Here is a 26,584-nt window from a genome sequence, read left to right as displayed (position 1 = left end):
CTTTTTGCCTGCCTCGTGCATATATTGGTGAGAAATCGCCAATCATCAAATCAAATAGTTGGAGCACATGCAAAATGATCCGGACACTCCAACAACAATAACCTAGTGTAATCCCACAAATGAAATTTGGGAAATGTATACAGTCTTACCCCTACCCTAAAAGCATAAAGACTGTTTTCGATAGATCCTCATACACTCCAATTATTATTTAAAAAAATGCTATCAATGATGGTAAGAGTATTATTGAACATGAAAAAGAAAATAATACTATAGAAGGAAAGTATGTTATAAAAAAATAAACTATAGAAGGACAATATGTTATGCAATTTATAAATTTAGGGAGGCAAAAAAGGGCCCAAATTGACCCGATTTGAATATCCAGCCCACTACTCTGCGAGGACGAATAGAGGAGGAAAATAAGAAAAACGAACGAGAAGACGATCCAGGGAGCATTTTCAATGATCAAATACGCTCAAACATACGTATTTATGTGTTTATACGCACGTATTTTGCAGTTATAGAGGATAGCAGAGTGTAATTTTTTTTTTTCATGGCTTCTCAATTTCTAGGGCAAATGTGTCCCGCTTTGAATTGAGGTACCTAACCCTAGAAATTGGAGAAAGTTTTCGGGGCGATCCATTGCTAGACCCATCTGCAATTCGGGTATAACTATTTGCAATTCAGGTATTGATTTTGGTTCATAAGCATTACAAACCCTAGAATTTGGACTCTGTTCATTTTCGTGCAAACCCTAGAATATTTCGAATTGGTATTTTTAGGGTTTATTTGTTAATTGGGGAGTGTAAAGTTCAGAATTTTCAATCTGTGCTTTTGCATTTTGCTTCAATTGTTCGTAAGTTTTGCATGTTCAGTGGTAATAAGAGCTTAATTTAATATGGGGAGTTATTGTGCCGTGCATGATAAGAAGTGAGATACTTCGTGAGCTAAGACTCATCTTTCTCACGGGATTTTATCCAGAATGGTGAAGCTGCTGATCACAAAATGAGTGTGCTTGCAGAAAATGAATGAGATATGAACACTAGTGCGCGGAAAATGCTCCCTTTTTGTGTCTTAAAATTGCAATCTGCTTTACTGTCCAATCATGTAGCATAATGAGCTTTTCTCCAACAGCTGCATTCGAGAGATTGAGATATAGTAACTGTTTGTTAGATTGAATGGTTAACGGATATCTATGAACTACAGCTATGAGCAATCAAACCCATGTAAATGCTCCTGCACCCGAATGCAGAGTTTCTCTTTTATCATGTTAACAGGAAATGCTAAAAAAGTAAACCTGTTCGAGAATGTGCACATTTAGTAACTTATTTTTTGTTCTGTTTTATTTCTCCTTAAGTTTTAGGTGATCTGTTCTTTCTGCTTCTTCTTAGCACGTGCCTAGTTTTCCAACATAAACTGCTTTGCTTTGTGCAGTATTAACTCCAAAGATTTGTTCCCATGGATATTGTCTCTTGATTGCATGTGGTCATGTGCTGCTTCCCCTCTCCCCTCTCCCTCCCCCAACACCACTAAAGAGAAAAATTCCACTGTAGATACTCCAAAGGAGTTGATTTTGTTAGTATGTCTTTTGCCTGAGCAAGTGTTATGTCATATGTTTGCCATAGATCTGCTATAATTGTAATTTCTTCTGAAACATATTGTTAAATTTTTTTCTCTCCTTGGAAAAGGTGTTTCTGAGATAGTAACCATATGTGGATTGGTCGTAAGAATTCAACCTTTCGTCCAATCTATATACTGTATTTAAGAACATGCTCTTTTTTTCCCGGCTTAAACAAGCACTTCGGCCAATGTGTTGATTTATGCTGGGAATAAAAACTGGGTGTTAGATATGATGTATGGGACTTATTGCTTATGCCATGCTGCATCTGAGAGCAATAGTTTAGCACGTAAATTCTATGATCCCCAGCGTTTGAACGGTTCTTTAGAACTATTAACAAATTAAGGTAATTTAAACATTCTTAACTGTAAACTTTAATGCCATCGTGTTCATGGAGGTACAGAAAGTGATAAGCTAGAAATTTTCATGTATGCTACAGCCAAACATATTCTTAAAGCAAGTCATTCCCCTTGTCATACCCAAAGAAGGCGTATAATTTTGCTAATAGGTAATGATACAAATCAAAAAAAATTGTTGCTAATATATAATGATACCATTGTTACTTCCATTGGTGTTATTTTGATTCTTCGACAGCATCTTACTATTATCTTGCTTGTAGGTATTTGACTAAGGATTATGTTATGGAGGGCAACACCCTGTAGCTTTTAAGGAGGTAATGCGTGGATGTAGTATTGGATCTGATCTTGTAGTCAATGCCGGGGTTGATTCCATGGGAGGATTTGTTGAAGGCGGAGTTGGTATTGGTACCAAAAGTTCTCCGCGCACAGCAGCAATTGAGAAGGTCCATGCAAAGCTAAGGTAATGCTAGCATACTCTGTTTTTTTTCACCTGCCTATGTCGAGTTTTATGATTAGAAAGTACTCTGTCCCAACTTATGGTGAGATTCTTTCTTGTTAACAGGCAGGAGTGTGATGGCCTACAGGAAAGGAGGAGGCAGTTAGAATTTCTGGAGGAAGTATGGAAGGCTGTCTAATTCTTGTTAGATGTTCAGATATTCTTTGCTTGTAGCTTTGACATGACTGGATACTTCTTCTTGCAGGGTGGTGATCCCCTGGAATTCAAATTTGGGGATGCTGCTTCACTTAGTGTTCAATCCACCTCACTGCCAGATAAACATCCGGATCAGTTCGTGACCAGGTAATCTCTCAGGTGTTCTGTTACTGTTTCTTAATCCTGTATTGGTTACAGTAGTCTAATTTTCCCTTTGGCATTGCAGTGTAGTAAAAGGTAGTCGTGCAATTACCGCTTCACCTCATGGAGACTCAGCTGAAAGTAGCGGTCGACCTGGAGCTCCTCAACTTTGTGAACCCAACAGTGCTGACAATCTCATGCTGTTTGACGGGGAAAATAAATTTGTTGGTAGTGATAGGGGCTGTAGACATCCCAGTAGGAGCAATGTTACTCCATCAGGGCAGTCCTCTAAGTTCAATGAAAGTCAAAATGCAAAAGAATTGAGTAATGCTACTGCTTTTGATATCCCCAGAAAAGCATACAAGCGAAGATACAGGCCCCGACCGAATCGCGACAGTGCTAGATCAAGTTCATCTGATATAGCTCGTGGTGGTCATGGCACGTCTTTGCCTTCACAACAGTTTCCCAAAGAGTTAAAAGGACCGGTTTCTGATTCAGATAAGGACCAGAACTCTTCTTTGAACGTTGCACGGCCGCCTAGTCCAAATGGTGGTATGGCTCTCAAGACTACGCCTTCTGATAATCAGGTGGGCTTAGAAGTAGATGGTGTTAAACCAGAGTCAAATACTGGCTTTAAGAAAGACGATATGTTGCATACTGTTCCTGATGCTAGTACTTCCAGAGGTTTACCTGATGGACAACATGATCAGAACTCACTCACTGGTGCCCAGGAAATGTCTATTCAAGAAGCTCCTGAAAGGCCTCAATTGTCGCTGGGAAAGGAAAAGGTAGATTTTGCTGGTCTTGATTGTCAGCCACATAGAACTGAAAGGGAGGTTGATAATCAAGCCAGTTCGGTCCAAATGAATGGGTTCTGTAGTGGAAATGATAATAAGCCAAGCTTCCCAAATGAAGCTGAAAATAGTGGTGCTATTTTGGGAACAAAGGGTTTAGATTCGGAATCTTCTTGCACCCAGACTAGCCTCAGTCTAGATGGACATAATGATAGTGAAATGTGTACCAATCTGAGTATTTTGGATTCCAACGGCGACTTAAACAGACAACTGGTAGTGCCAGAAGGGACGCCAGTTATTGGAAGTGATGTTAATGTAAAGAACGAGATGAAGGCTGATGTCAATAGTTGTTTATATAATGAGGATTTTAATTCTGGTCAACGCGATCACCAAAGTAATGGTTGTTTACCTAAGTCACCAGAAGAACGTGTCAGTACTGTATCTAATTTGCAAAGTGAGGTAAAAGATAAACATATCCTGGAAAGAATGGAAGAAGTTGGCCCATCTGAATCGGAAACCGTAAGAAAATGTAATGTGCTTAAAAGGGACGATTCCAACTCCCAAACTATTTGTAATGTCGGTATTCAAGGTACGATTGATTCCTGTATACCAAAGCATTCCGAGTGTGTATCACAGCCTAGAGTTTCAAATCTTGCTCCCGAGGGACAAGCACCTAGGATCCAGGTTGATGAAGACTCGATCTTGAAAGAGGCACAGGTTATAGAGGTTGTTCTCTTTGACCTTCAAAACAATTCACGTCCTCATCTACTCAAGCTTGCAGAGATCTTGCTATTACTTTTTTAGCTGACGTTGTAGATCTAATGTAATGTAACAAACAGGCGAAGCGTAAAAGAATTGCAGAATTATCTGCTGTAGCCTGTCAACCGGAGAATTGTCGAAAATCTCAATGGGATTATGTACTTGAAGAAATGGCTTGGTTGGCAAATGATTTTGCTCAGGTGTGAGCTTAGTAGATCTTCGCCTTTAATGTTTCTTTCCCCTTTCTTCTTTTCTAGCTATGTGTCAAAATGCACAGTTCTGGATTGTTGGAACAGGATTTAGTTTTCTTTTGATTCTGGAATAGTATTTTCATTATTTCTTTCCAGGTTTAGGCACTTACCTGATTTAGAATATTTTTTCATGTAGGAACGTCTTTGGAAGATAACTGCTGCAGGTCAAATATGTCACCGAATTGCTTTTAGCTCACGGTTGAGATTCCAAGAACAAAATCGTAGTTGGGAGAAAAAAAGAGTAGCTCACAACCTGGCCAAAGCTGTCATGGATTTCTGGCACTCTATCGAGGTATATAGAGTAATTTGCACAATCTTAGCTTATTCTGTTTTCTTCCCAACGGTCTGTGTGTTTTTCAGGAAGAACGTTCACTAAGGAGGGGAAAAGAGCTCATCACTGGTCTTTGTTATCTCGTTGCTTAATTGTTTTATGCCCATTGGGTTAATATCCCTATTTGTTTATATGGACAGTTGTAGCTTCCTTCATTTCTGAGTGCATACTTTGCTAAGGAGTAGTTGATATGATATACTCCTTTCTAATCTCTCTGATGCAGGCATAAGTAGGCATTTAGCATTCTCTGGTTTTGAGTTGATGCTTAAACACATGATTAGGGAAAAAAAGATAGGGAGGACCAATAGGTTAAAATTGTGTTTGTGGGATCTCTTGTTGCCTAATTATGTATGCTTTTCACATAATCCGAAAAATAAAAGTCTGATTATAGCATTCACAGGAATTTCCTTGCCCTTTTAAATGCTTACATCTGGTTTTGGTATGCTATTTAGTAGGATTTGACCGAGGATCCTAAATCTTGTGATTTACTTACCATGTAAATCTTACGTAAAGCTCATTCATTTAATAGGGTGGACTAACTTTGAGTTGGTAGATTAAAGGTTCTTTGGATAGAGGAGCAGGTGTGATCCGGTTTCTTGGCAAATGAAATTCATATTAGTTGGGATAGGCTTTTGGTTTGTTTCCTCACACTGTCAGCTGTCCATCTTGTCGAAATTAAATGAAACACAATTAGTGCAAGTGTAAAGCTACGAATTGAACTAAGTAAAACTTCTAGAAGTTCCTTTGTAGTTTTTATCCAAAGGAAGAGAGGAAAGGGGGATATCATTTGATCCTTGTTATGCTTATTTCATATCTTATGGCAGGGGAAAAGCAAAACTATGGAGTTCGCAAGACCTAAAAAGGATTACCCTATTGCTATTGGGAAGTATGCTATGAGATTTCTGAAGTACAATGACTCAGATGTTCCAAAAAGTCAAGCTGAGGCGCCATTGACTCCAGATAGGATATCTGACGGGGGAATTGTGGACACATCATGGGAAGACCATTTGACAGAGGTATGGATGTGTTTACATGTTAAACTTGAACCTGCCTCTCTTCTTGTGCTCCACTGATCTCTTTAAATCTCATTTTGTTGTGGCATGAAACTATTTTAGATTTTTCCTTACGGCTTAAATCAGTTCGTTCTTGGGGTTATACTCAGTGCTCCTTGTTTAGTTGGCTTATCATAGTAATTGATATTCATAATCTTTCATGCAGGAGAACCTCTTCTACTCTGTGCCGCTTGGTGCGATGGATGCTTATAGAATATCTATCGAATCTCATGTGCAACTCTGTGAGGTAAGCATATAGACCATTATAATTTGGCTAGCTTTAGTTTTACGTCTTCTGCATTACTGAATAGCAACTTGTGCTCCAATCATAACAATTTGTTGACCTTTGTGTAAAAACAAGTATCAGCGACTCTTAATCAGTCATCCAACTTTTTTTATCCAAAGCCTTTTCAGGAAGCTTTGATTCTTTCGTTTTCTGCACTTAGGCTATAAATTGTGAAAAAGGTAGTTGTGTGGCTGCATTTCTTGCTCCCAACTGACTTTATGGTGAGCAACAAAAGCTCTAGCATCTTAGACGTCATTTACTTGAAAATTACATTTACTTTTGGACATGGGGGATATGTTTTTAGTACTAAAGGCCGAAACTTAATGGTTTTTTTTGTAACCGTGGTGTCCGGGCCAACTTGCGCGCACCTCAACTAATTCTACGGGATACCTGCTACCTCCCACTAGCAATAGGTACGAGGTAACTCTATCCACCAAGGTTTGGATATATGGGAAGAAATCACCTAGTATTTTTTGTCTCTGCTGGGAATTGACCTTAGACCTCATGGTTCTCACCCACTTCATTGACCACTAGGCCACACCCTTGGATGCAGATTTTATGACTTTCATTGGAGAGTGGATCCACCTTTATATACGGAAGGGATGTAGTTTTTACTTTTTAATGTCTTGTAACATATTTTGCTCTTCTATAGTTTTCATATTGTTGCTTGACATAAGTGTTCTGCATTTTCTGCTCTCCCTGATGGTATAGTTTGTATATCGAATTTTTGGAACTCTAATCTGATGCATTCCCTACTTGTGTACTTTAACTTAATGAGTTTCTTCCACTGCATGCAAATGCTTTTGTTCTTCTGGTGGTAATATCTGTTTTTAAGACTTCTAATCCTGGCAGCACATCTTACATGAATGAGTTGGTTTGTCAATACCTAGCACTAAAAACACGACCATGCCAACAGCTGTAAGCTGTTAGAGATAAAGTAGAAAGAGTTGCAACTTTACTGTATATGGACAACCTTGTAACCTTGAAGGATTATGCTAGCTTTAGCTGTATGCTTTTATGTTTTCATCTTACTTGTTGATGCTGGTGTATACAATCCAACCTTGTTCCTGTAAGGATTATGCTACCTCTTGCTGTATGCTTTTATGTTTTTTCCGTACCTGAAGAGCCTGAAGAGTGGAGGTGGAGTACAATGGTTCCGTTGTATAAGAACAAGGGTGATGTCCAGAGCTGTAACAACTATAGGGGCATCAAATTACTAAGTCATACCATGAAAGTTTGGGAGAGAGTGGTAGAAATGAGAGTGCGAAGGACGGTGTCTATTTCAGACAACCAGTTCGGGTTCATGCCGGGGCGATCTACCACAGAAGCTATCCACCTTATTAGGAGGATGGTGGAACAGTACAGGGATAGGAAGAAGGATCTCCACATGGTGTTTATTGATCTGGAGAAAGCGTACGATAGGGTTCTTAGGGAGGTCTTATGGAGATGCTTAGAGGATAAAGGGGTCCCGGTTGACTATATTAGGGTGATTAAAGACATGTATGCTGGAGCTAAGACTCGGGTTAGGATAGTAGGAGGTGACTCTAAACACTTTTCAGTTATTACGGGGTTGCACCAAGGGTCTGCGCTCAGCCCATTCCTATTTGCCCTGGTGATGGATGCACTGACTCATCATATTCAAAGGGAGGTGCCATGGTGCATGCTATTTGCTGATGACATTATTCTAATTGACGAGACACGAGGCGGCGTCAACAAGAGGCTAGAGATTTGGAGACATGCTCTTGAGTCTAAAGGTTTCAAGTTGAGCAGGACGAAGACGGAATACCTCGAGTGCAAATTTGGGGTTGAGCCGACGGAAGCGGGAGTTGAAGTGAGGCTTGACTCTCAAGTCATTCCCAAGAGGGGTAGTTTCAAGTACCTTGGATCGGTTATTCAGGGGATCGGGGAGATTGACGAGGATGTCACACACCGTATAGGGGTGGGGTGGATGAAGTGGAGGTTAGCGTCGGGAGTCTTGTGTGACAAGAAAGTGCCACCGTTACTAAAAGGTAAGTTTTATAGAGCAGTGGTTAGGCCTGCCATGTTATATGGAACTGAATGTTGGCCGGTAAAGAACTCACACATCCAGAAGATGAAAGTAGCAGAGATGAGGATGTTGAGGTGGATGTGCGGGCATACAAGGATGGATAAGATTAGGAATGAAGATATTCGAGAGAAGGTGGGCGTGGCCCCCATGGAGGACAAGATGCGGGAAGTAAGACTCAGATGGTTCGGGCACATTCAGAGGAGGAGCACTGATGCACCGGTGAGGAGGTGTGAGCGACTGGCTGTAGTGGGCACGCGGAGAGGTAGAGGGCGACCTAAGAAGTATTGGGGAGAGGTGATCAGACAGGATATGGCGCGACTTAGGATTACTGAGGACATGGCCCTTGACAGGGAATTATGGAGGTCGAGCATTAAGGTTGTAGGTTAGGGGAAAGTTGTGTTTCTACAGCACAATAGAGTGAGACTAGCCAGTTAGGAGTTAGACTAAGAATGCCATTGGTCGTCTATTGATGTAGGGCTTTACCTGCTAGGTTTTACTATACCAACCATCTATTTCGTATTGTCGTATTCTGTATTTCATATCTCTTATAAAGCTGTTATTTTATTATGCATTTTTATGGTACTAATATAACGTCTCTTGTTGCTTTTTTTAAGCCGAGGGTCTCCTGGAAACAGCCTCTCTACCCTTCGGGGTAGGGGTAAGGTCTGCGTTCATATTACCCTCCCCAGCCCCCACTTGTGGGATTATACTGGGTCGTTGTTGTTGTTGTTGTTGTTGTTGTCCGTACTTGTTGATTCTGGTATATTATTTGAAATTCCAGAGGACAGGTAGTAGCATGCAAGAGGAGGTGGAGACATCTGCATGTGATGCAGTTGCAGGTATCTTATTTATTTTTATTTTTGGTGATTTATCTCCTGCTCGTTCTGTTTTTTCCAGTTGCTAAATTTTTTGACCAATGAGTTTGTGCATGCATATTTTGGATCTCAAGATTGTGCATTTGAAGTGGATGAAGGAGAAACAAGTGCATATGATAGGTCAGGTGCGTTAGAAGGTAGCAAATCATCAAGACTTCCCCAGAAGACACGGAAGATCCACCTGAAGGCTTACAGTGGTAGACCATATCATGTTGGCGCTGATTCACTATTTACACAATGTGTGGAAAATAGAGTTGGCCCTCATCAATCTATGCTGCTGGGGAAACGACCAGCAAGCAATGTTAATGTGTCTATTCCAACCAAGCGTGTGCGTACTGCTTCTAGGCAGAGAGTTCTTAGTCCCTTCGGTGCATCAACAGCTGGATGTGTTCAGTTTCCAACCAAAACAGATGCTTCAAGTGGTGATAGCGGTTCATTTCAGGATGATCACAGTACATTGCATGGTGGATCCCATATGAATAGCTTGGAAGTTGAATCCGTGGGTGACTATGAAAAGCATTTATTGTTCGACTCTGCTGAAGTATCAAAACCTAAAAAGAAGAAAAAAGCAAAGCATCTGGTACTTGACAAGTTGCTATGTCTCAGAAGATTAATTAAGAAATTTGAATTATATGCCGTGCACCTTTTCTAAGATTGCCAGCTGTTGTTTGCATTCTCATTGTTGCAGGGTTCTGCATATGGGCAGAGATGGCATGTTGATTCTAATTATCAAACCAACCAGGTAATTTCCTTTTTCCTTTCAACATTGAGACTCAGTAATCCACTGAAATGTGATGATATTCAGAGGCGGACCAAGGATTTCAAAGTCACTAATGCACCACCACTTTTAGTCTAAATCTATCATTTGCCATAGAAACCCGATAAGGCCGTGCATTTTGTTGGGTTTGTCAGTTTTGGATAAATTTCTGTTCATGTTATTAGCTTAACCCTTACAGAATAACAATAAGTTCGATTTTCTCTCTCTTTATTCACAAATATTGAATAGAAAAAATAAGAAGCCAAGCAAGTTCCTCTATCAATTAGATGATTTGATGAAATGAATAACTCAATTTTGGTACGTTTTGTGTTAAGTTAAATTAATTGACCTTTAAATTGTTGATATATTTATTTATCTCAAATTCTGAAGAATTCAATCTTTGTCTTGCAAAATGAAAAGGGGTCGACTTTTTTGTTAATATTGAAGGGATTTTTGAGTAGAATAGACTGAAAACAAGAATGGAGGAAAAGAAAAGAGAAGAAAAAAAGAGGTTTTGCTTGTTGAAAAGACAAAAAACTACAAAAGGACTTTAAAAGAAAAGAAGAAAACAAAGAAAAGATAAAAGTAGAGGGGTCCTACTGGTTGAAAAAACAAGAAAGAAGAAAAGTAAAAAGGAAAAAGGAGAAGATGAGTCCTGGTTGAAATAAACTTGAACTCCGTTCTTAGTAAATCCGAACTCAAGCACAAATTTTTGCAGAGCCTACGGGTGCTTAGGCACCTTAGGTGATATGTGTAGGTCCCTTTGATGATACTGAACTTGCTAGTTAGACCTCTATTAGGAAATGATCCACTAATTGCTGCCTTAGAATAACTTTATAATTGAGTTGTTTTCTTTTAACATAGTGCTTCAATCTTTTTCTTCCTTTTCTGTAGTTTTTTCGTTAGCATGGGGTATTATTTCTTAACATTCGTGATCATTTTTTCAATCTTGTTCTCTTTTTCCACAAGTTCCTGTCCAAGTTGGAACCAACTACCCCCTTTTTCTCTGATCTGCTGGGTTGTTGATGTATCACTATGTGTCCGTGTGCGTATTTTCTTATTCCTCTTCTGATGGGGGCTCTATTGTAGTTTCATGTTTGTCATTTTATCTTTTCTTGGTAAGTCTTTCTACATCTTATCTTAAGGAATTTGAATGAGCTGTTTTCTTACATAAACATACCTGGATTCTCCAGATTAAACAAGGTTAGAATGAATGCTACGGTGCCTTTGCACATGGCTGGGAACCATATATTTTATGCCCATATTTCTGAATATTAGTTGTATGCCCTCTTTTACTATGGAAGCCTTGTTTGGGAGCCAAATGATTTCTGCTGTTTAGATTAGTCAGAAGTTATTCATAAGTTCAATTCAAACTCTTACGGCAACCCAACAAGGGACAGCACCATACTTAAACTAAAATTCGATTTCAAAAGCGTACTCAAATGTAATGAGATTTCTAGACTGCTTTCTGGAAAGAGTTCTCCATCCCATTTTCCTTGTTTTCTCTTTGGGACTGAGGTTATAGGAAACACAATGTAGTAAATGTCTTGAGCAATTGGCGAATCAGACTAAAGTATGTTAGAGAAGATGTGATATTACCTCTTGATGCAATTCAAGAGCTGTCAGTTTTGGTAGCCCATATTTTAAGAATGAGATTGTTAATGCACATTTTCCTGATACCAGATTCTTTTGTAGCGTATTTAGTCGATGGTCTATGTGTATTTGATGTAACATTTAATGTAATACTTGTTGAATTCATCATGAACTGTTTAGTTTCAGAGAGATCCTTCCAGAAAGAGATTGGAGAGCCATCAACTTGAATCAAACGGTAGCAGCGGTATAGCTTATTCTAACTTGCATCGAATTTAGAGCTTGATATGGAGTGTGTTTCTTGTCATGTTAAGGGCTGTCTACATTTTGAAGGTTTATTTGGTCAACATAATGCAAAGAAGCCAAAGATGCTGAGGCAATCACTTGAAAATTCTTTCGAGAATAATGCCCCTATTGGTGGATCTATTCCATCTCCAGTTGCCTCCCAGATGAGTAACATGTCCAACCCGAATAAACTTATTAGGATGCTTAGTGGAAGGGACCGGAATAGGAAAGCCAAAACTTTGAAGGTACTTAAGTTTATCTCAGCTACAATCTCTTTCCTTCTTTCAATTTTGCCCATTTGTTTGCATGGATGCCGGTTTGGAGGGTTAGCTGATTAAAGAAAAATATATTAGATCATATCTGGAAAACAAATTTGATCATCTACATTCTCATGCAGATGCCTGCAGGACAACCAGGTTCAGGAAGTCCATGGTCACTATTTGAGGACCAGGTTGGTTTTTTATGCATATGATATGAACCTTCTTCTGCTTATTCCTACTGTAGTTCTTTTGGCTAGCATGCATATAAAAGGAATTGACTTCAAATTAGGCACTTGTTGTCCTGGTGCACGACATGGGTCCAAATTGGGAGCTTGTAAGTGATGCCATCAACAGTACCTTGCAATTCAAGGTGAGCGGTAATTATGTGTCATACCATCTTTTGCCTAGACGTACACAGAACTCGCTTTTACCCCATCTTGGCGTTCTTTATTGTATTTAATGTTTCTTTTTTATCATGGCTTTTTATTACCTTTCCACTGCTTTTAAGCAGTCATGCTCAATTCATGCAGTGTATATATCGCAAACCTAATGAATGCAAGGAACGTCATAAAATACTTATGGACAGAACTAGTGGTGATGGCGCTGATAGTGCTGAAGATTCAGGATCTTCTCAACCATATCCTTCAACATTACCTGGCATTCCCAAGGTTCAATATTTGTTTACTTCCGTTGTTCCCTTGAGCTCAAAGCTTTTTATAAATCAGTTTGAATCAACACATGCAGGGAAGTGCTAGACAGCTGTTTCAGCGTTTGCAGGGGCCAATGGAAGAGGATACACTCAAATCTCATTTTGAGAAGATCATCTTGATTGGGAAGAAATATCTTTTACGGAGGATTCAGGTATGTTCTTGCACTAGCATTTATCTATAAATTGTGTCTTGGCTATTATAGGTAAATTAACAGTTCTAGCCTGCCAGTTTAGCCTTTTTAGCAACCATTGGTCAGCGTTGTAGGGTTGCAAAATGTGATTCGTTATAATTTAGTCTAGTCTCTGCCATAGTTTAGGTTTTTAATGTCCCAAATATGCACAATATGTTCTGTTGGTCGTCGGAAGTCTAATAAATTCAGCTCCTGGTTTAACTTTTGTTATGAAGATTAAATTATTTTTTTAATTAGGAAATTAAGAAATGAAGTGTTAGCAAAATTGTCTTAGTTCGGAGAAGTGGCGTAACATTTTATAACATGCAAAGTGACCTAAGATTTCGTAACATGCAAACTGGCCTACAATTTTATATCCTTTGCGAAGGTTAGTTAGGGATATTCTTCCTTGAAAACTTGTTGCGTTATATGCTTTCAATTATTATGCTATAGGTCAACCCATCAATTGAGGAAGAAACTGACATGGTATCATTAGTACCTGCCTTGTCGTGCAGATATTGATGATTTTCTTTTTTTTCCTGTGTTACAGAAAAGGAAACAGCAACTATCTTAAATTTTGGCATATTTCCAAATAAGAATAATCTAGATGCTGCCACAAGTTTTAAAACTTTTGACTACAAACTATTAGAGTTAAAGGTTGCGTTTGTCTGTAGTGTTTTTTTTTTCTTTGGGAATCTTGCAAACTTTTTTTTCCGGAAACGTGTTTGTTTAAGTTTTTGTAAAAATTTCTTGCCAAAAAAAAAATTCGAAGACTTTCTAAAAGAAAAAGTATTCTTCTACTCATAGAACACTTGCAAATCTTCAAAAACGACAACTATTCTTGGATGTTTAGTTATACAAACATTCTTTTCTAAAAGACTTTCAAAAAGCTGTCCAGATAGATCCTTAATGGTGCTCTGATGCTTCCCATAGAGTTTTTTCTGTTAATCTAGATGCTGTCACTAGTTTTAAAACCTTTGATTCTGAATGATTGAAATATGTCTTTCCTGATTTGATAGAATAGGCAGATTGGTTTATATACTTTCAAGGAATCATAATTGGATAAACTATTATAGTTGTTATTAATGATGGTCGTTGTCTATGGATCAGTTGAAGGTATGCTCAATATGCTGTAGAAGTTACTCCTCCTTTAGGTTTGACATATTCAAGCAAGTTGTTGATTGGAAGGGAATTGGATGCGCCAGGTTTGGTTGCTTCCCTGAAGGGTTATCTGATCGAATCAACTACGTAAGCCTTAGCGCGCTGATCAGGAAGAGAAAAAGGAAGAGGATCTTTCTTTGGATAAAGCAGAAGCGTTGGCCTCTTTGGCTATAGCTAATCTGAATTTGTAACCCCTCATCTTTGGGCAGGAGTTGTCAGATCTTGCCCAGGCAAAGGAGTGAGTGAGTGTCGTACGCCGTGCTTGCGGAGCTGTATATAATAAAAAGGAAAAGCCTTATCGCGATAACTTATTTTGCTGGAGAATATACTTTCAACTCATTTCGATGTGATTAAGTACTGGAAATTTTTACTCCAACCTTATCGTATTATTCGCTGTGATTAAGTACTGGAAAATTTACATTCTGACATAGACATTGAAATTTTTAATAACGGTGGTGTCTTTGCTAACTTGTGTATACCTGGACTAATCAATTGCGTACCCTACTCACATCACATGTATATGTACCGGCTAAGTGTGTTTGCTAAGGCTTAAATAGATGGGAAGACTTAAGCTAGTGTCACTTCTGTTGGGATTCGAACCTTTCTAAGGTTTATTCCCAACTCGTTGATCACCAGGCCACCCCTTGGAGGCTAGACATATCATGTTTAGTTTTCAGATTTTGGTACGAAGATATCAAAATTGTTGTGGAGAAATCAGCGTAATAGGATCGTCGATTACTCTTTCCCAGTTTCGCTTATCCTAGTGTATGTTGGAGAATTGGGTATAGTTGGACAACAAAGTAAATATTTGCAGCATTAGGGGAAGAGTACTGGATTCATTTTTTCAAATATCTAAGTGTACAGACAGTTGTTAACCTCTTGTTCTCTTTATATTTGCTTTATATACTTATGAGTTCTAAGTGATTATAATGTGTAGTTTCTTTTTAATGAAGGGTGGTAACCATGATTTGAAGCAACTCCAGCAACCACACGATTCTCACATGCTTGCTCTTTCCAAGCATTGTTCAAATAATCTGAATGGAGGACCTATTCTTACGTAAGTTTATCTTGAGTGTAATCCAGAAGTCGGCCTTTTCCTATTCGGCCAAACTGAAGCTTGGATGTTAACTCTTTTTCCCCTGTTCTTCTGGTCCACTATTTTGGTTTAATGAAGGCCTCTGGATCTGTGTGATGCACCTTCGTCTAGTCCAGACTTTCTTTCTGCTGGATTTGAAGGTCCACACTCAAGTGGGTTATCTATCTCGAGTCAGGGTGGAGGACCATTGGTCCCTGCATCTGGTGCAAATTCTGGAGTGCAAGGATCCCCCAATATGGTTCTTGGAAACAACTTTCCATCATCATCAAGTCCGCTAAATGCATCTGTCAGGTATTGAATGTTTAAGCTTAAAACTATGTATTGGTTCCTGTCATTTTCTCATCAAGTGCTGATGTGGGTAATCATACTCCCGGGGATGGTAGATATGCTGTTCCGAGATCTGCATCTTTTCCAGTTGATGAGCATCAGAGATTGCAGCAATTTAATCAAATGTTATCAGTGGGAAATATGCAGTCCAATATATCTGCTCCTGGAGCTCTTGCAGGCAGTGATAGTGGTGGTTCTCGTACACATCCCAGCGGCAACAGCATGGGGACAATGTCTGGGTTAAATAGAGGTATCCCAATGGCAAGGCCTGGGTTTCAGGGAGTTGCATCATCATCTGTGCTGAATTCTGGGAGCATGCTTTCTTCTGGGATGGTAGCAATGCCAAACACTGTAAATATGCACTCTGGAGTGAGCTCTAATCAAGGGAGTCCAATGTTGAGACCTCGTGATATCTTGCACATGATACGGGTAAGTCAATTTTGGCTCCAAATTGCTCTTTTCCCCTGGTTAACATCTGTTATCGCACCATTGGTAAAGCTATAGTTGGTTGTGTTTTCTTGACTTTCTGCTTCAGGTTAGTGCAGTTATTAACTCATTTCATATATGAAAACTTCGAGCTTGTTAAACTTCATTATGAAATGATAGGTGAAAATACATTCTCCTCTCTGCAAAAAATTTCACGACCTAACTTAGTTCCTCATCTTTTTTAACCAGTAAACCCTGACTTTAGGCATCTATGCTGAATAAGTTCTGAAGTGAGATTCTTTGACAGGATTTGATACTTTTGAATAATAGTTATTACTCCCCATGTTTGAAAAAGAACTAGTCTTATGATAGGTGCGTTGCACGTGTATACTACCTCAAGTGGTAAACAACATTTTAAAAAACATATAAATATTATATTGAAATATTGTGCTTGAGTTATAAAATAATACTACATGTTCCTAAAACTAATAAATATTGATCCTATATACATCACTCAATAAAAGAAGAAACTGCCACAAAAGTTCTCAATCACTAATCATTTACCTTCAACTAAAAAATTGTTCCATATTTTAATATTATTTTATACTAAATAGATATAAAGTAGTGCTTGAGACGTATCCTATTAGTCATTACAAATTTATACCAAAAAATATCTTTCTCTTTTATCTTTGTAATTTTAAAATTCATTAGGTAATAAAATATCTATCATGTTTAAAATTTGTAATTTTGATTCATTAGGTAATGAAATATCTCTCATCTTTATAATTTCGATTCAATGGAAGTATCTTTAGATACATTTTGTTTATCTTACTTCAATAAATAGTTATGATTAAATATAATCGTAATTATTGATTTTTCACTATATGTAAAGCATTGTTATATAATCTATCAATATCCTTTTATCAGTTTAGTCTGTATAGTAAATTTAGGAAGAAAATTTAATAATTGAGCGTTTGTTTTGACAGGACCTTTTATCAGGTTAAAACATGCTTAAAATAAACATGACATTTAGAATTCGAAAATTTCATGATCAATACAAATAAAAAATAAAAGGAAAAACACACACAGAATAAAAAACAAAAAAGAAAAAAATACACATGCTATTTTCACTCAAGTGCTTCAAAGAATCTGGAAAATATATAGACGTTAATGAATTAATAAACCATAACAAATAGAGAATCAACCAGCAAATAAATTCTATAATCAATACGTCTTCTCATATCAATATTTTGAAGACACCAAGATTCGATATGAAAAGTACACAAGAGTTTAATATAGACAAAAAATCAAGTTTTTACTTCATAGCAAAGGAAAACTAAAGATACAAAAAAAAAGGCCGAACTTACGAACCAAATGTTAAGTATTGATGATATGGTTGAAGGAAACCAACTCTAACTTGCGATAAGAGTACATGTAATAATTTTATATGTTAGACTTTGATGTGGACTCAACAATAGATCTATCAATCTCCAATCACATTATAAGGCGATGCAGAATATTCCGTATTTTTTGTCAAGTTGATACTACTTGATAGAAGTTATTTTTGTACTAAATTGTTCACAAAGGAAACATTTATGTAGAAGTTTATTTTTGGTTAAGGATTTATTGTGCCAAAAGGAGAAAAAAAGACTTCAAATCGTCTAAACCTAAAAGAATACTAATTATTAGAAAAATAATTAAATATCTAATCTTAAATATTAGGAAAATAATTCAATGCCTACTTCTAAAAATTAGAAAAATAAGTAAATGACTATTTTGTCTAGCGTGAAATCTATTTTTAATGGGTAAAAAAGGCGAACGACATTTCGCTAAGGGCCTTCGTGCTTTTAATATAGTATAGATGAACCTATTTTCTTTTTATCCCGTTTCAATAAGAATGAGCCCTTTCTAAATTTGGAAACAATGTAATTTTAAACTTCCCAATTTACCCTTAATAAAATGATTTATAGCTACACAAACATCTATGAATTGTTTTAGACCACAAGTTTCAAAAGTATTCCGTTCTTTCTTAAACTCCGTGCCTAGTCAAATAAGTTCATTCTTTTTGAAACGGAGAGAGTATAAATTTATAAGAGAACACCTGTGCGTTCAGTATGCTCTTTGGCCTGGCTTATTTAACTGGCAAGCCTAACTATACCAGTGTTACCATGTGAAACATGGTTTCAGCTTGGTCTACACTGTTGAAGCAGTTATAACTGGGTCAAAATGATTGTGTTGAACGACATGTGAATTGAAGAAGTTTAATTAGACCAGCATGAATGTCCTGCAATATGAATTGTTTGTCGATTAGGTTCATTTACAATTGATAGATTAATGCCCATTGAAAAGTGGAGCTCTTTTTCGGATTCTCGCGGAGAGCAAAGGAGGAGTAGGATATGCTGTTAAAAATCAAGCTGTTGCCACATCAGGAAAAAACAATATGGAGAAGGTGAAGGCAGTTAAATTTAGATGAGCTCCATTGAGAATCTTAGATTTTATGACACTACTTTTTTTTATAACCGTGGTGTCCGGGCAGGCTTATGCATACCTCGACTAATTCCACGGGATACTTGCCACCCCCTACCGGTTACAGGTATTAGGTAACTATATCCACTAAGGCTTGGACAGATGGGAAGAAATCACCTAGTGTTTTTGCCTCCGCTGGAATTTGAACCTGAGACCTTATGGTTCTCGCCCACTTCATTGACCACTAGGCCATACCCTTGGATGCAGATTTTATGACTTCCATTGGAGAGTGGATCCACCTTTATATACTGAAGGGATGTAGTTTTTACTTTTTAGTGTCCTGTGACATATTTTGCTTTTCTATAATTTTCATATTGTTGCTTGACATAAGTATTCTGCATTTTCTGCTCTCCCTGATGGTATAGTTTGTATATCTGATTTTCGGAACTGTAATGTGATGCATTCACTGCCTGTGTACTTTAACTCTCACCTCCTTGGGATTTTGGTTTGATGACACTGTATGTATCCTGCTTTTGCAGCCTTCACAGAATCAGGAAGCTCAGAGGCAAATGCCTGAGCTCCAGAAAGGAAACAGCCAAGGAGTCCCTCCTTTTGGTGGGTTAAGTTCCTCTTTCCCTAACCAGACTGCCCCCTCACCTGTTTTATCACGCCCACTTCATCATCAGCAAGCACATCCTATATCTTCACAGCAACCACTTGTGCATAGCCCTCATCATCCTCATCTTCAAGGGGCCAGTCATGCCACGAACTCACAGCATCAAGCTTATGCAATTCGCTTAGCTAGAGAGAGGCACCTGCAACAGCGGCTTTTACAGCAGCAGCAGCAACAACTCTCACATACGCAGCCCCATCTTCCTATATCTTCATTGCAGAATAGTCCTCAAATCACTTCACAATCTTCTTCTTCACCAGTATCACATTCTCCTTTGGCATCCCCCTCCTCAATGTCTCCATTGCCACAGCATCAACTAAAACATCCATTTCCGGCTCATGGGCTTGGACGAACTGCGCAAACTGGGGGTAGTAGTTTAACTACTCAGATGGGCAAGCAAAGGCCACATCAGACAGGACAGCAGCAGCTTCAAAATGCTAGCAGGCACCATCTTCCACAGCGCCAGCAGTCAGAGTCCCAAAAACAAGCTAAAGTTTCGAAGGGAATCGGGAGAGGGAAAATGATGACACATCAGAACATGCAGATTGATGATGGCCTTCCTACTGAGCAAGTCAATCAATCTGCAGAGAAAGGTGAGCAAACCACTAAGTTACTGCAAAGTCAGGGAGTGTATTCAGGGCCAGGATGCAGCCTGGTCCAGCCTGCAAAGCAAATGGTGAGTCAGCCGCAGCAACCCCACTCTAAGATTTATTCTGGCCAAGTGCCTCCGTCCAAAAAGCAGCAAATTCCCTCCATCCAACCTCTTGCATCATCGAGTGTATTAGGTCCTAAATCACCCCACCAATCTGTTCCATCCTCGGTTGTAGGTTCTTCCAACCACAGAATGTTGATGCATCCACAGCCGCAGGTGCAACTGCAGCCAAAGTTGGTGACTCAAAGTCAAGCAGCTCTGCAAGGAGGGCTGCAACGGAACCGGTCACTGAATTCTGATCCACCAAAGTTGCAAGCTAGTGAACCTCAAAGTGAACAGCATAATATGTGTGACACTTCACAGATAGGTAAAACACCCCCGCAGGACTGCAACAGTTTAACTAATGCCGCAGAGGTTTCTGTCCCAGGGGTTGCTCAAATGAAGGCTGCAGTCCCATCATTCGATTCAATTGGGACCCCACCAACAAATTCTGCTGGAAGCGAGACAGTACCAGAAGTCATCCAAGGGATAAGCCAAAGGCAATCTTCTGGAAACTTTTCTCCTATTGCGCCTGATGCTAGTGTTCAATGGAAGCAAGAGTCTTCCGAGTTACAACCTCCCTCACCAGTGACCCAGCCCCAGTCAAACCAGCAACAACTCCATCAGCCACCACCATTGCAACATTCAGATCAGGCTCAAGCTTTACAAGCAGGGAATAGAAGTTTGTTTGCTAAACACAGCGAATCTAGACCGGATTGAGGCACACTCAAAATATCAAGGATTGCTCTTTTCGCGGCTTGTCAATTCCTTCGGCATGCCTTTGAAACAGGAGTTTACAGGTAATTTTTATTTGGTCTCGATTAACTGGTGTTGATACTGAAATGCTTTCAAAGGAACATAACTTTCCACTCATAATACCATACACCTAAATGTAGTGATGTGCTTTTATGAGGCTTTAGATTTAATACTTCCCTTAGTTTTTGGTTGAGATAATTTAGGCTCTTGATTAATTCTATTTTCAACATGGCATAATATATAGTATAAGTTGTTCATTCTTGCTTATTTTATTGTTCAGACGAAGCTCGTTGTGCCTGAGGGCATCACATCAGGACAAGATGGTGAAATTCAAGGTTTTGCTGTCGTAGAGAGGATCATCCGCTTAAATTTTGTGTTTTGTATAGTATTTGTTGCCCTAGAGGCCTCAGGAAGGGTAGGGACCGATGTAGAGGTAGGTGTACAGGCTCTCTCTCTCTTCTTTTTCCCCCCTTCCCCCCCTTCAATTACCTCTCATTTTTCTTCAAGCCTCTTGTTCCACCTGCTCACTAGGGGGGGTCCTATTTGATTTTGTCCCCATAGGTCATCCCCTGTATTATAGCCCTTTTTGTATTCAAGGGGATAGCTATCATTTTTATGGCCAAAGGCTGTGGAAAATCTTGTAAATATTAGGCATGTGTATACTTCATATTTGTCATAACAGTCATCAGTCATGACTGCTCACCCTCCTGGGAGCTTGTGCAATTCTTGTAATTTTCCTATTAGCATTGCAAATCTTGAAACAGGATTCAATTGCGCATATAGATAGGACAGCTCCTCGGAAGACTGAACTCTAAGTACGCAGAATTGGATCTTGGCCACACCACTCGACGGATTGTTTTAAGGTTATTTGTCTATCATTAGGAATCTGTCATGATCTTACCAGTCTGGTCAATGAAACATTTGTATTCCAACTTCCAGCAAAGTCATATTAACTAAGATGTATAAAATCTATAAAAAGACATTTTCCTCGTAAAATAATTAACAGCTTAACTCCTTGAAACTTGGTGCATTGCTCTTTAAGTATTTCGGACGTCAAAGCTTAATTCCCAGGCAATCTTGAAGATCTTACTAAAACTGTCAGCAATTATGGCATTTCAACTCTTTGACTAGCTTGCATATTAATTTCACTTATTCATTTCCGCATAATCTTTGAACATAGAACATAATCTACAAAAGTTGCCCAGAAATAATGAAGAGTTGCATCAACAGTACATGATATACACTCCAAGAAAGCACCATTCCAAATAGCAGATGGAGAAAAATCTACCCATCCTTAATCCCATATCAAGGAGATGTAAATAACTGCCTGCAAATTTAGCAGTAAGAGCAATAATTAACAATCACTTCCTCTAAAAGTTTAGGCAACTGGATTGTAAGTAAGATTGTCTTAAGCAAGCATCAGAACTCAGTGTCACAAGGCGATTTCATACTACCGTAGGGTACCAAGAACCAAACTTTAAAAAAACACAAACAGTTACCGTCCCCAATTCTAAGATCCCTCCAATTATATACAGAAAATATATTCTTGATCTGGGCTGTGGGTCATACAAACAAGTTTGAATGTCACAGCAGATGCCAATAGAAAGCATAACCTATTAGAAAATGAGCAGAAAGAAAGCATCAGTAACTTTACAATGAAAAAGGATCCATCTTATTCCATTGTTATAGGTGCAACAGCAACTACAGATATTCTGGATATCTTTATGTTAACTCAAATCTTGTCTACAAGAATCCTCCAGGAAATATGAACTCTACCACAGAACAAATCTACATTCCTACTTAAAAGAGCAAAATAAATTGTAATAATTCCTAAGAATCATTAAGGCAAAAATGTTAGAAGCATGAAGATATCCCTAAATAAGAACATTGTTTTATGCCTAACACATGCAAGTCGAATGCAATTTCCTCTAATGAACTTTTTTGTTCTTTTTAGCATAAAAACCATCTCCATCCCAAGAAATCTCACGAACGAGTTCAAAATTCTTGAGCCACCTTCACTTTCTTATGCGATCCAACGACCCTATTTATAGTATCAATCAGATTCCTCTGATTCTCAAGAATCATTTCCATTCTCCTTTTCTCCATCTCCATCCTATACCTCTCTGTCTCCTTCATCATCTCGATTTTCTTATTCTCCATTCTCATAAACCTCTCTGCAAATCCCCTAATTTCAGCAGCCAATTCACTACCTCCAACACTCCCTTCATTCTCTTCATCCACTTCTTCCTCAACGTCCTCATCCTCGTCATCATCCTCAATAGCCACATTCCCAAAATACCCTTTTCTTTTCTCATTCATTGGATTTCTTGTCCCCCTCATGACATCAAAGTTTCGATCTTTTTGTTCAAAAACATTAAAGTTTCGATCTTTCACCATCCTATTGACAGTTCTATGGTCAACAACATTCACATTCATACCCATTAAGCCCATTTCGCCACGAACAATATGATTAATACTTTTACACTTATTTTTCCTCGTATCTATATAACTAAGGGCATCAACTTCATCACTATCAGTATTATTATCATAATAATACCTCTGATGATCAGCAGCAGTAGAATTCAGATTCGATATCGAATTCGAATTCTGTTGACATTTCACCATAGCAACAGGATGGGCTGAAATAGGTAAAGGCCCGCGCTCCATACGATCCATTAGGTCAAAATACTGCCATGAATTCGGGTAGGGTTTGAGTCTTTCGGCCCGATAACGTTTTCGGAGTTTCTCGATCTTGTGACGGCATTGGGTGGCGGATTTTGACGGCTCGTCAAAGCCGCAACGAGCTGCTACAGTAATGGCTACTTCTTCCCATTGGCTAGCTTTGAGCTGGCCTTTTTTTAAAGAGTACCATTTTTCTTGATAAGCTTGGATTAAATTGAAAGTTTCCTGATGGGTCCATGGGAGAGGTTGGGTTTTTTTCTGGGGTGATGGGGAGATTTGGGGTTGGGGTTGGGTTGATTCAGGGGGTGGGAGGAGGAGGGGTGGTGGGGGAGAAGAGGAGGAACTAGCCATGGATATTAGCTTATGTGGAAATGTTATTTTTGGGTGTTGGGAGAAATAGGGATTTGGATGGTGGGGGGTGGTGGATTTATGTGGAGGGCGAGGGGTGGGTGGGGAGAGCGGTGGCAGAGGTGAATGGCGGTGGTGGGGGTGGGGGTGGTTGTTTTGGTAGTTGGTGATGGGTGGTGCAGCCCATATGGGTGCCATAGATAGTGGGTGGCCCAGAAGAAAGGTGAACTATTGATAGCCTTAAATGGACCCCAAAGCCTAGAAGCATACAAAAGTAATTTCTCAGTAAGAAGGCCTTTTGGCCCATAGTTGATATACCAAGACCTTAAGCTGGAAATTCCCATTCATTTAAGAGTAATTTACCTAAACTACTGTTGTTTAGTGACTATTAACTTTCTATAGATTTCATATACATAATTACTTCCTATAGCTATTATTTAGTTGTTATGCGACTGTACTCGAGGTATTCACGTTACTGTATTCATAAATACAACAGTGAATTCGCCTAAAAAAATAGAGGAACACAGTTGTTTAATAATGAAAAGAGGATCGATTAGCGTGTATCACTCCTAATTTAACTCAACAAAATAAATTATACATAAATTTCGCTGCTACTATGCCGTATTCCATGTATTCGTGCAACTGTATTTATAAATACAGTGAGGTAATCAAGAAATAGGGTGTATACCGTTCTATTCAATTTGACTATATATATTGTATTCAAATTCACAAATATTCATTATTCATCATTATACATTGTATTCAAGTCACCGTATTTAATTTGACTGTATTCAAACAACAAAAAATCACAAAACATAGTGATATTCGATCGTATTTAAAAAATACAGACCTTTGGAATATATAATTACATGCCAAAAAATATAATATATTTGAGTCTATTTGTATAGAATACTATGTATTTGTATCATTGTATGTGACTAAATTAGTAAAGAAGAGAAAAAATTTCCCCAGAGATAGTATTTTTCGGCCAAGCAAAATACTGGATTGCACCAGAATGAACCCCAAAAATGCAAAACTACTAATTGTTTAATTAACTCTAAAACAATCCAGGGACGGTCACCGAAAAACAAGACCAAATTGCCAGATTAGGATGTTGAGCTTTCCACCCGCAACCGCATGTACTAGAAGAATATAAATAAAAAGCAAAAACGATCACTCTGGGAATTCTAGTAGGGCAATTCTGAAGAATGGGTGCTAGCACGTGGCAAGCAGTCCTTTTGAATCATTTATCACAAATTCTCGTATCTTATTGTGTATCTTAAACTTCCTCTATTATTGGCCATGGCTAGATCTGTTCGCCTAAGAGGATGAATCAATAGTGGATGATGGCGCCAACGACGCTTTTGATGCTAACCACGATAATAACGCCAACAATTCTGCTGATTTGATGGAGAAGAGAGAGGATTGAGAATCTTGCTGATAGAGAGAGAAGGAAGAGCGAGAGAAAGAACATAATTGGCGTATTTCATGCCTTTATGATAGGTATAAATAAATACATATTTTGCTATAAAATAGAAAAGGTAGCTATAATTAATAAGAATTTTGAAATTGTTTTGGTTTATACTAAATAGGGTATAATAGCTTGTTATAGGAGGTAAACTTCCCTTAAGTTAAATAGCCGTCTGCCCAAAAAAAAAGAAGGTGTGTGTGTATTAGTCATGATCGTTCCTTATTTTTTGATACTTTAGGGCCATAAAACTAGAATTCCGCCCGATTTTCATATTTTCGTATGCTATAGCGCATGCCATCTACATGCATTCGGACGGGCGGTCCCAAATCGCCTAAAGTTTTGATGGCCCATCAGAAACAACATGGGGAACGGTATTCATCGCTTCGCCATGAGCGTACCTACATTTTAGCGTTTTAGGGCCATAAAACTGAAATTTTGCTCGATTCCTAGATTTCGTGGACTATAGCTCACACCATCTACATGCATTCGGGCAACCGGTTCTGTCGATTTCCAGATTTTTGTGTGCTATAGCCCACACCATTTGCATGCATCCAAGCGACTGGACCCAAATCGGGTAAAATTTTATCGGTCCATCAAAAACGGTCTAAGGAACGATAGTCAACCTTCGCCATGACCGTTCCACCTTTTTTGGCATTTTAGGGCCATCAAACTGGAATTCCTCTCGATTACTAGATTTTATGACTATAGCCCATAAATCGGGGAACGATTATGGCGAAGCAGTGGGAGAAATTCAAAAATAGCCAGATATACAAGTGATCATTCAAAAATAGCCACAGTTTCAAAAGTAATTGAAATTTAGTCACTTTTCATGTAAAGATAAATTTGAACGAAAGCACTGTTCAAAATCCGATAAAATACTCCAGCATAATATACCGGTCCAACATAATATACTGGAGTTTGGAGCACCGGTGCTCCGGTCTCCAGTATATTATACTGGAGCTAGCAAAGTATACCGGTCCAGTATAATATGCTGGAAGTTCATACACAGATGCACCGAACTCTAGTATATTATGCTGAACCGATCTCTGTTGCAGCAAAATAGTGCCTATTTTTTAATGACTTGGCAAACGCTGGCTATTTTTGAATGACCAGCCCGAAAATTGGCTAGACCGTGCTATTTTAACCGAAGCAATGACTATTGTTCCTTAGTTCGTTTTTTATGGGCCAAATATTTTTAGGCAATTCGGGTCTAGTCGCCCGGATGCATGCAGATGGCGTGGACTATATGATACGAAAATATAAAAATTGGGCAAAATTCTAGTTTTATAGCCCTAAAATGCAAAAAACACAAGAAACGGTCATGGCAAAGCAATGACTATTGTTCCTTAGGTCATTTTTATGGGTCGGCAAAATTCTAGGCGATTGGGGATCGGCCGCCAATATGCAGGTAGATGGCGTGGGCTATAACACATGAAAATCTAAAAATCGGGCGGAGTTCCAGTTTTATAGCCCTAAAATGCTAAAAAAGTTAGAATTGTCATGGCGAAGCGATGGCTATTGCTCCTTAGGTCATTTTTATGGGCCGACAAAAGT

At 38.6% G+C, this 26,584-nt stretch overlaps 2 protein-coding genes across 3 annotated transcripts; one reads left to right on the top strand and one right to left on the bottom strand.

Annotated features, from left to right (window-relative positions):
* The first annotated feature begins 353 nt into the window (after nt 1–353).
* Nucleotides 354–21,292, top strand: LOC104239487 (chromatin modification-related protein EAF1 B-like). 2 transcript variants are annotated; one of them, XM_009794129.2, is made up of 23 exons: nt 354–684; nt 2,235–2,434; nt 2,537–2,591; nt 2,676–2,773; nt 2,853–4,287; nt 4,401–4,520; nt 4,708–4,863; nt 5,727–5,918; nt 6,121–6,201; nt 9,069–9,126; nt 9,237–9,742; nt 9,851–9,904; nt 11,699–11,756; nt 11,843–12,039; nt 12,192–12,245; nt 12,344–12,424; nt 12,585–12,722; nt 12,799–12,915; nt 15,048–15,151; nt 15,269–15,481; nt 15,574–15,946; nt 18,949–20,573; nt 20,810–21,292. In XM_009794129.2, exons 2-22 carry the CDS (start codon nt 2,292–2,294, stop codon nt 20,491–20,493), a joined length of 5,778 nt encoding a protein of 1,925 aa, XP_009792431.1. In that variant the 5' UTR covers nt 354–684; nt 2,235–2,291; the 3' UTR covers nt 20,494–20,573; nt 20,810–21,292. The 2 variants fall into 2 exon arrangements, with proteins under 2 accessions (XP_009792431.1, XP_009792429.1); XM_009794127.2 differs by having other exon boundaries at nt 11,693–11,756.
* Nucleotides 21,293–22,178: 886 nt separating this feature from the next.
* On the bottom strand, nt 22,179–23,684 carry LOC104239488 (trihelix transcription factor ENAP1). Its single transcript, XM_009794130.2, has one exon. The coding sequence runs from the start codon at nt 23,560–23,562 to the stop codon at nt 22,525–22,527; it is 1,038 nt and encodes a 345-aa protein (XP_009792432.1). The 5' UTR covers nt 23,563–23,684; the 3' UTR covers nt 22,179–22,524.
* Between the last annotated feature and the right edge of the window lie 2,900 nt (nt 23,685–26,584).

The sequence above is a fragment of the Nicotiana sylvestris genome, chromosome 6 (assembly GCF_000393655.2).
Source record: "Nicotiana sylvestris chromosome 6, ASM39365v2, whole genome shotgun sequence".
In the NCBI taxonomy this organism is placed as follows: Eukaryota; Viridiplantae; Streptophyta; class Magnoliopsida; order Solanales; family Solanaceae; genus Nicotiana; species Nicotiana sylvestris.
Note: the sequence above shows the minus strand (reverse complement) of the source record. Positions and strands in the feature narration are given on the sequence as shown.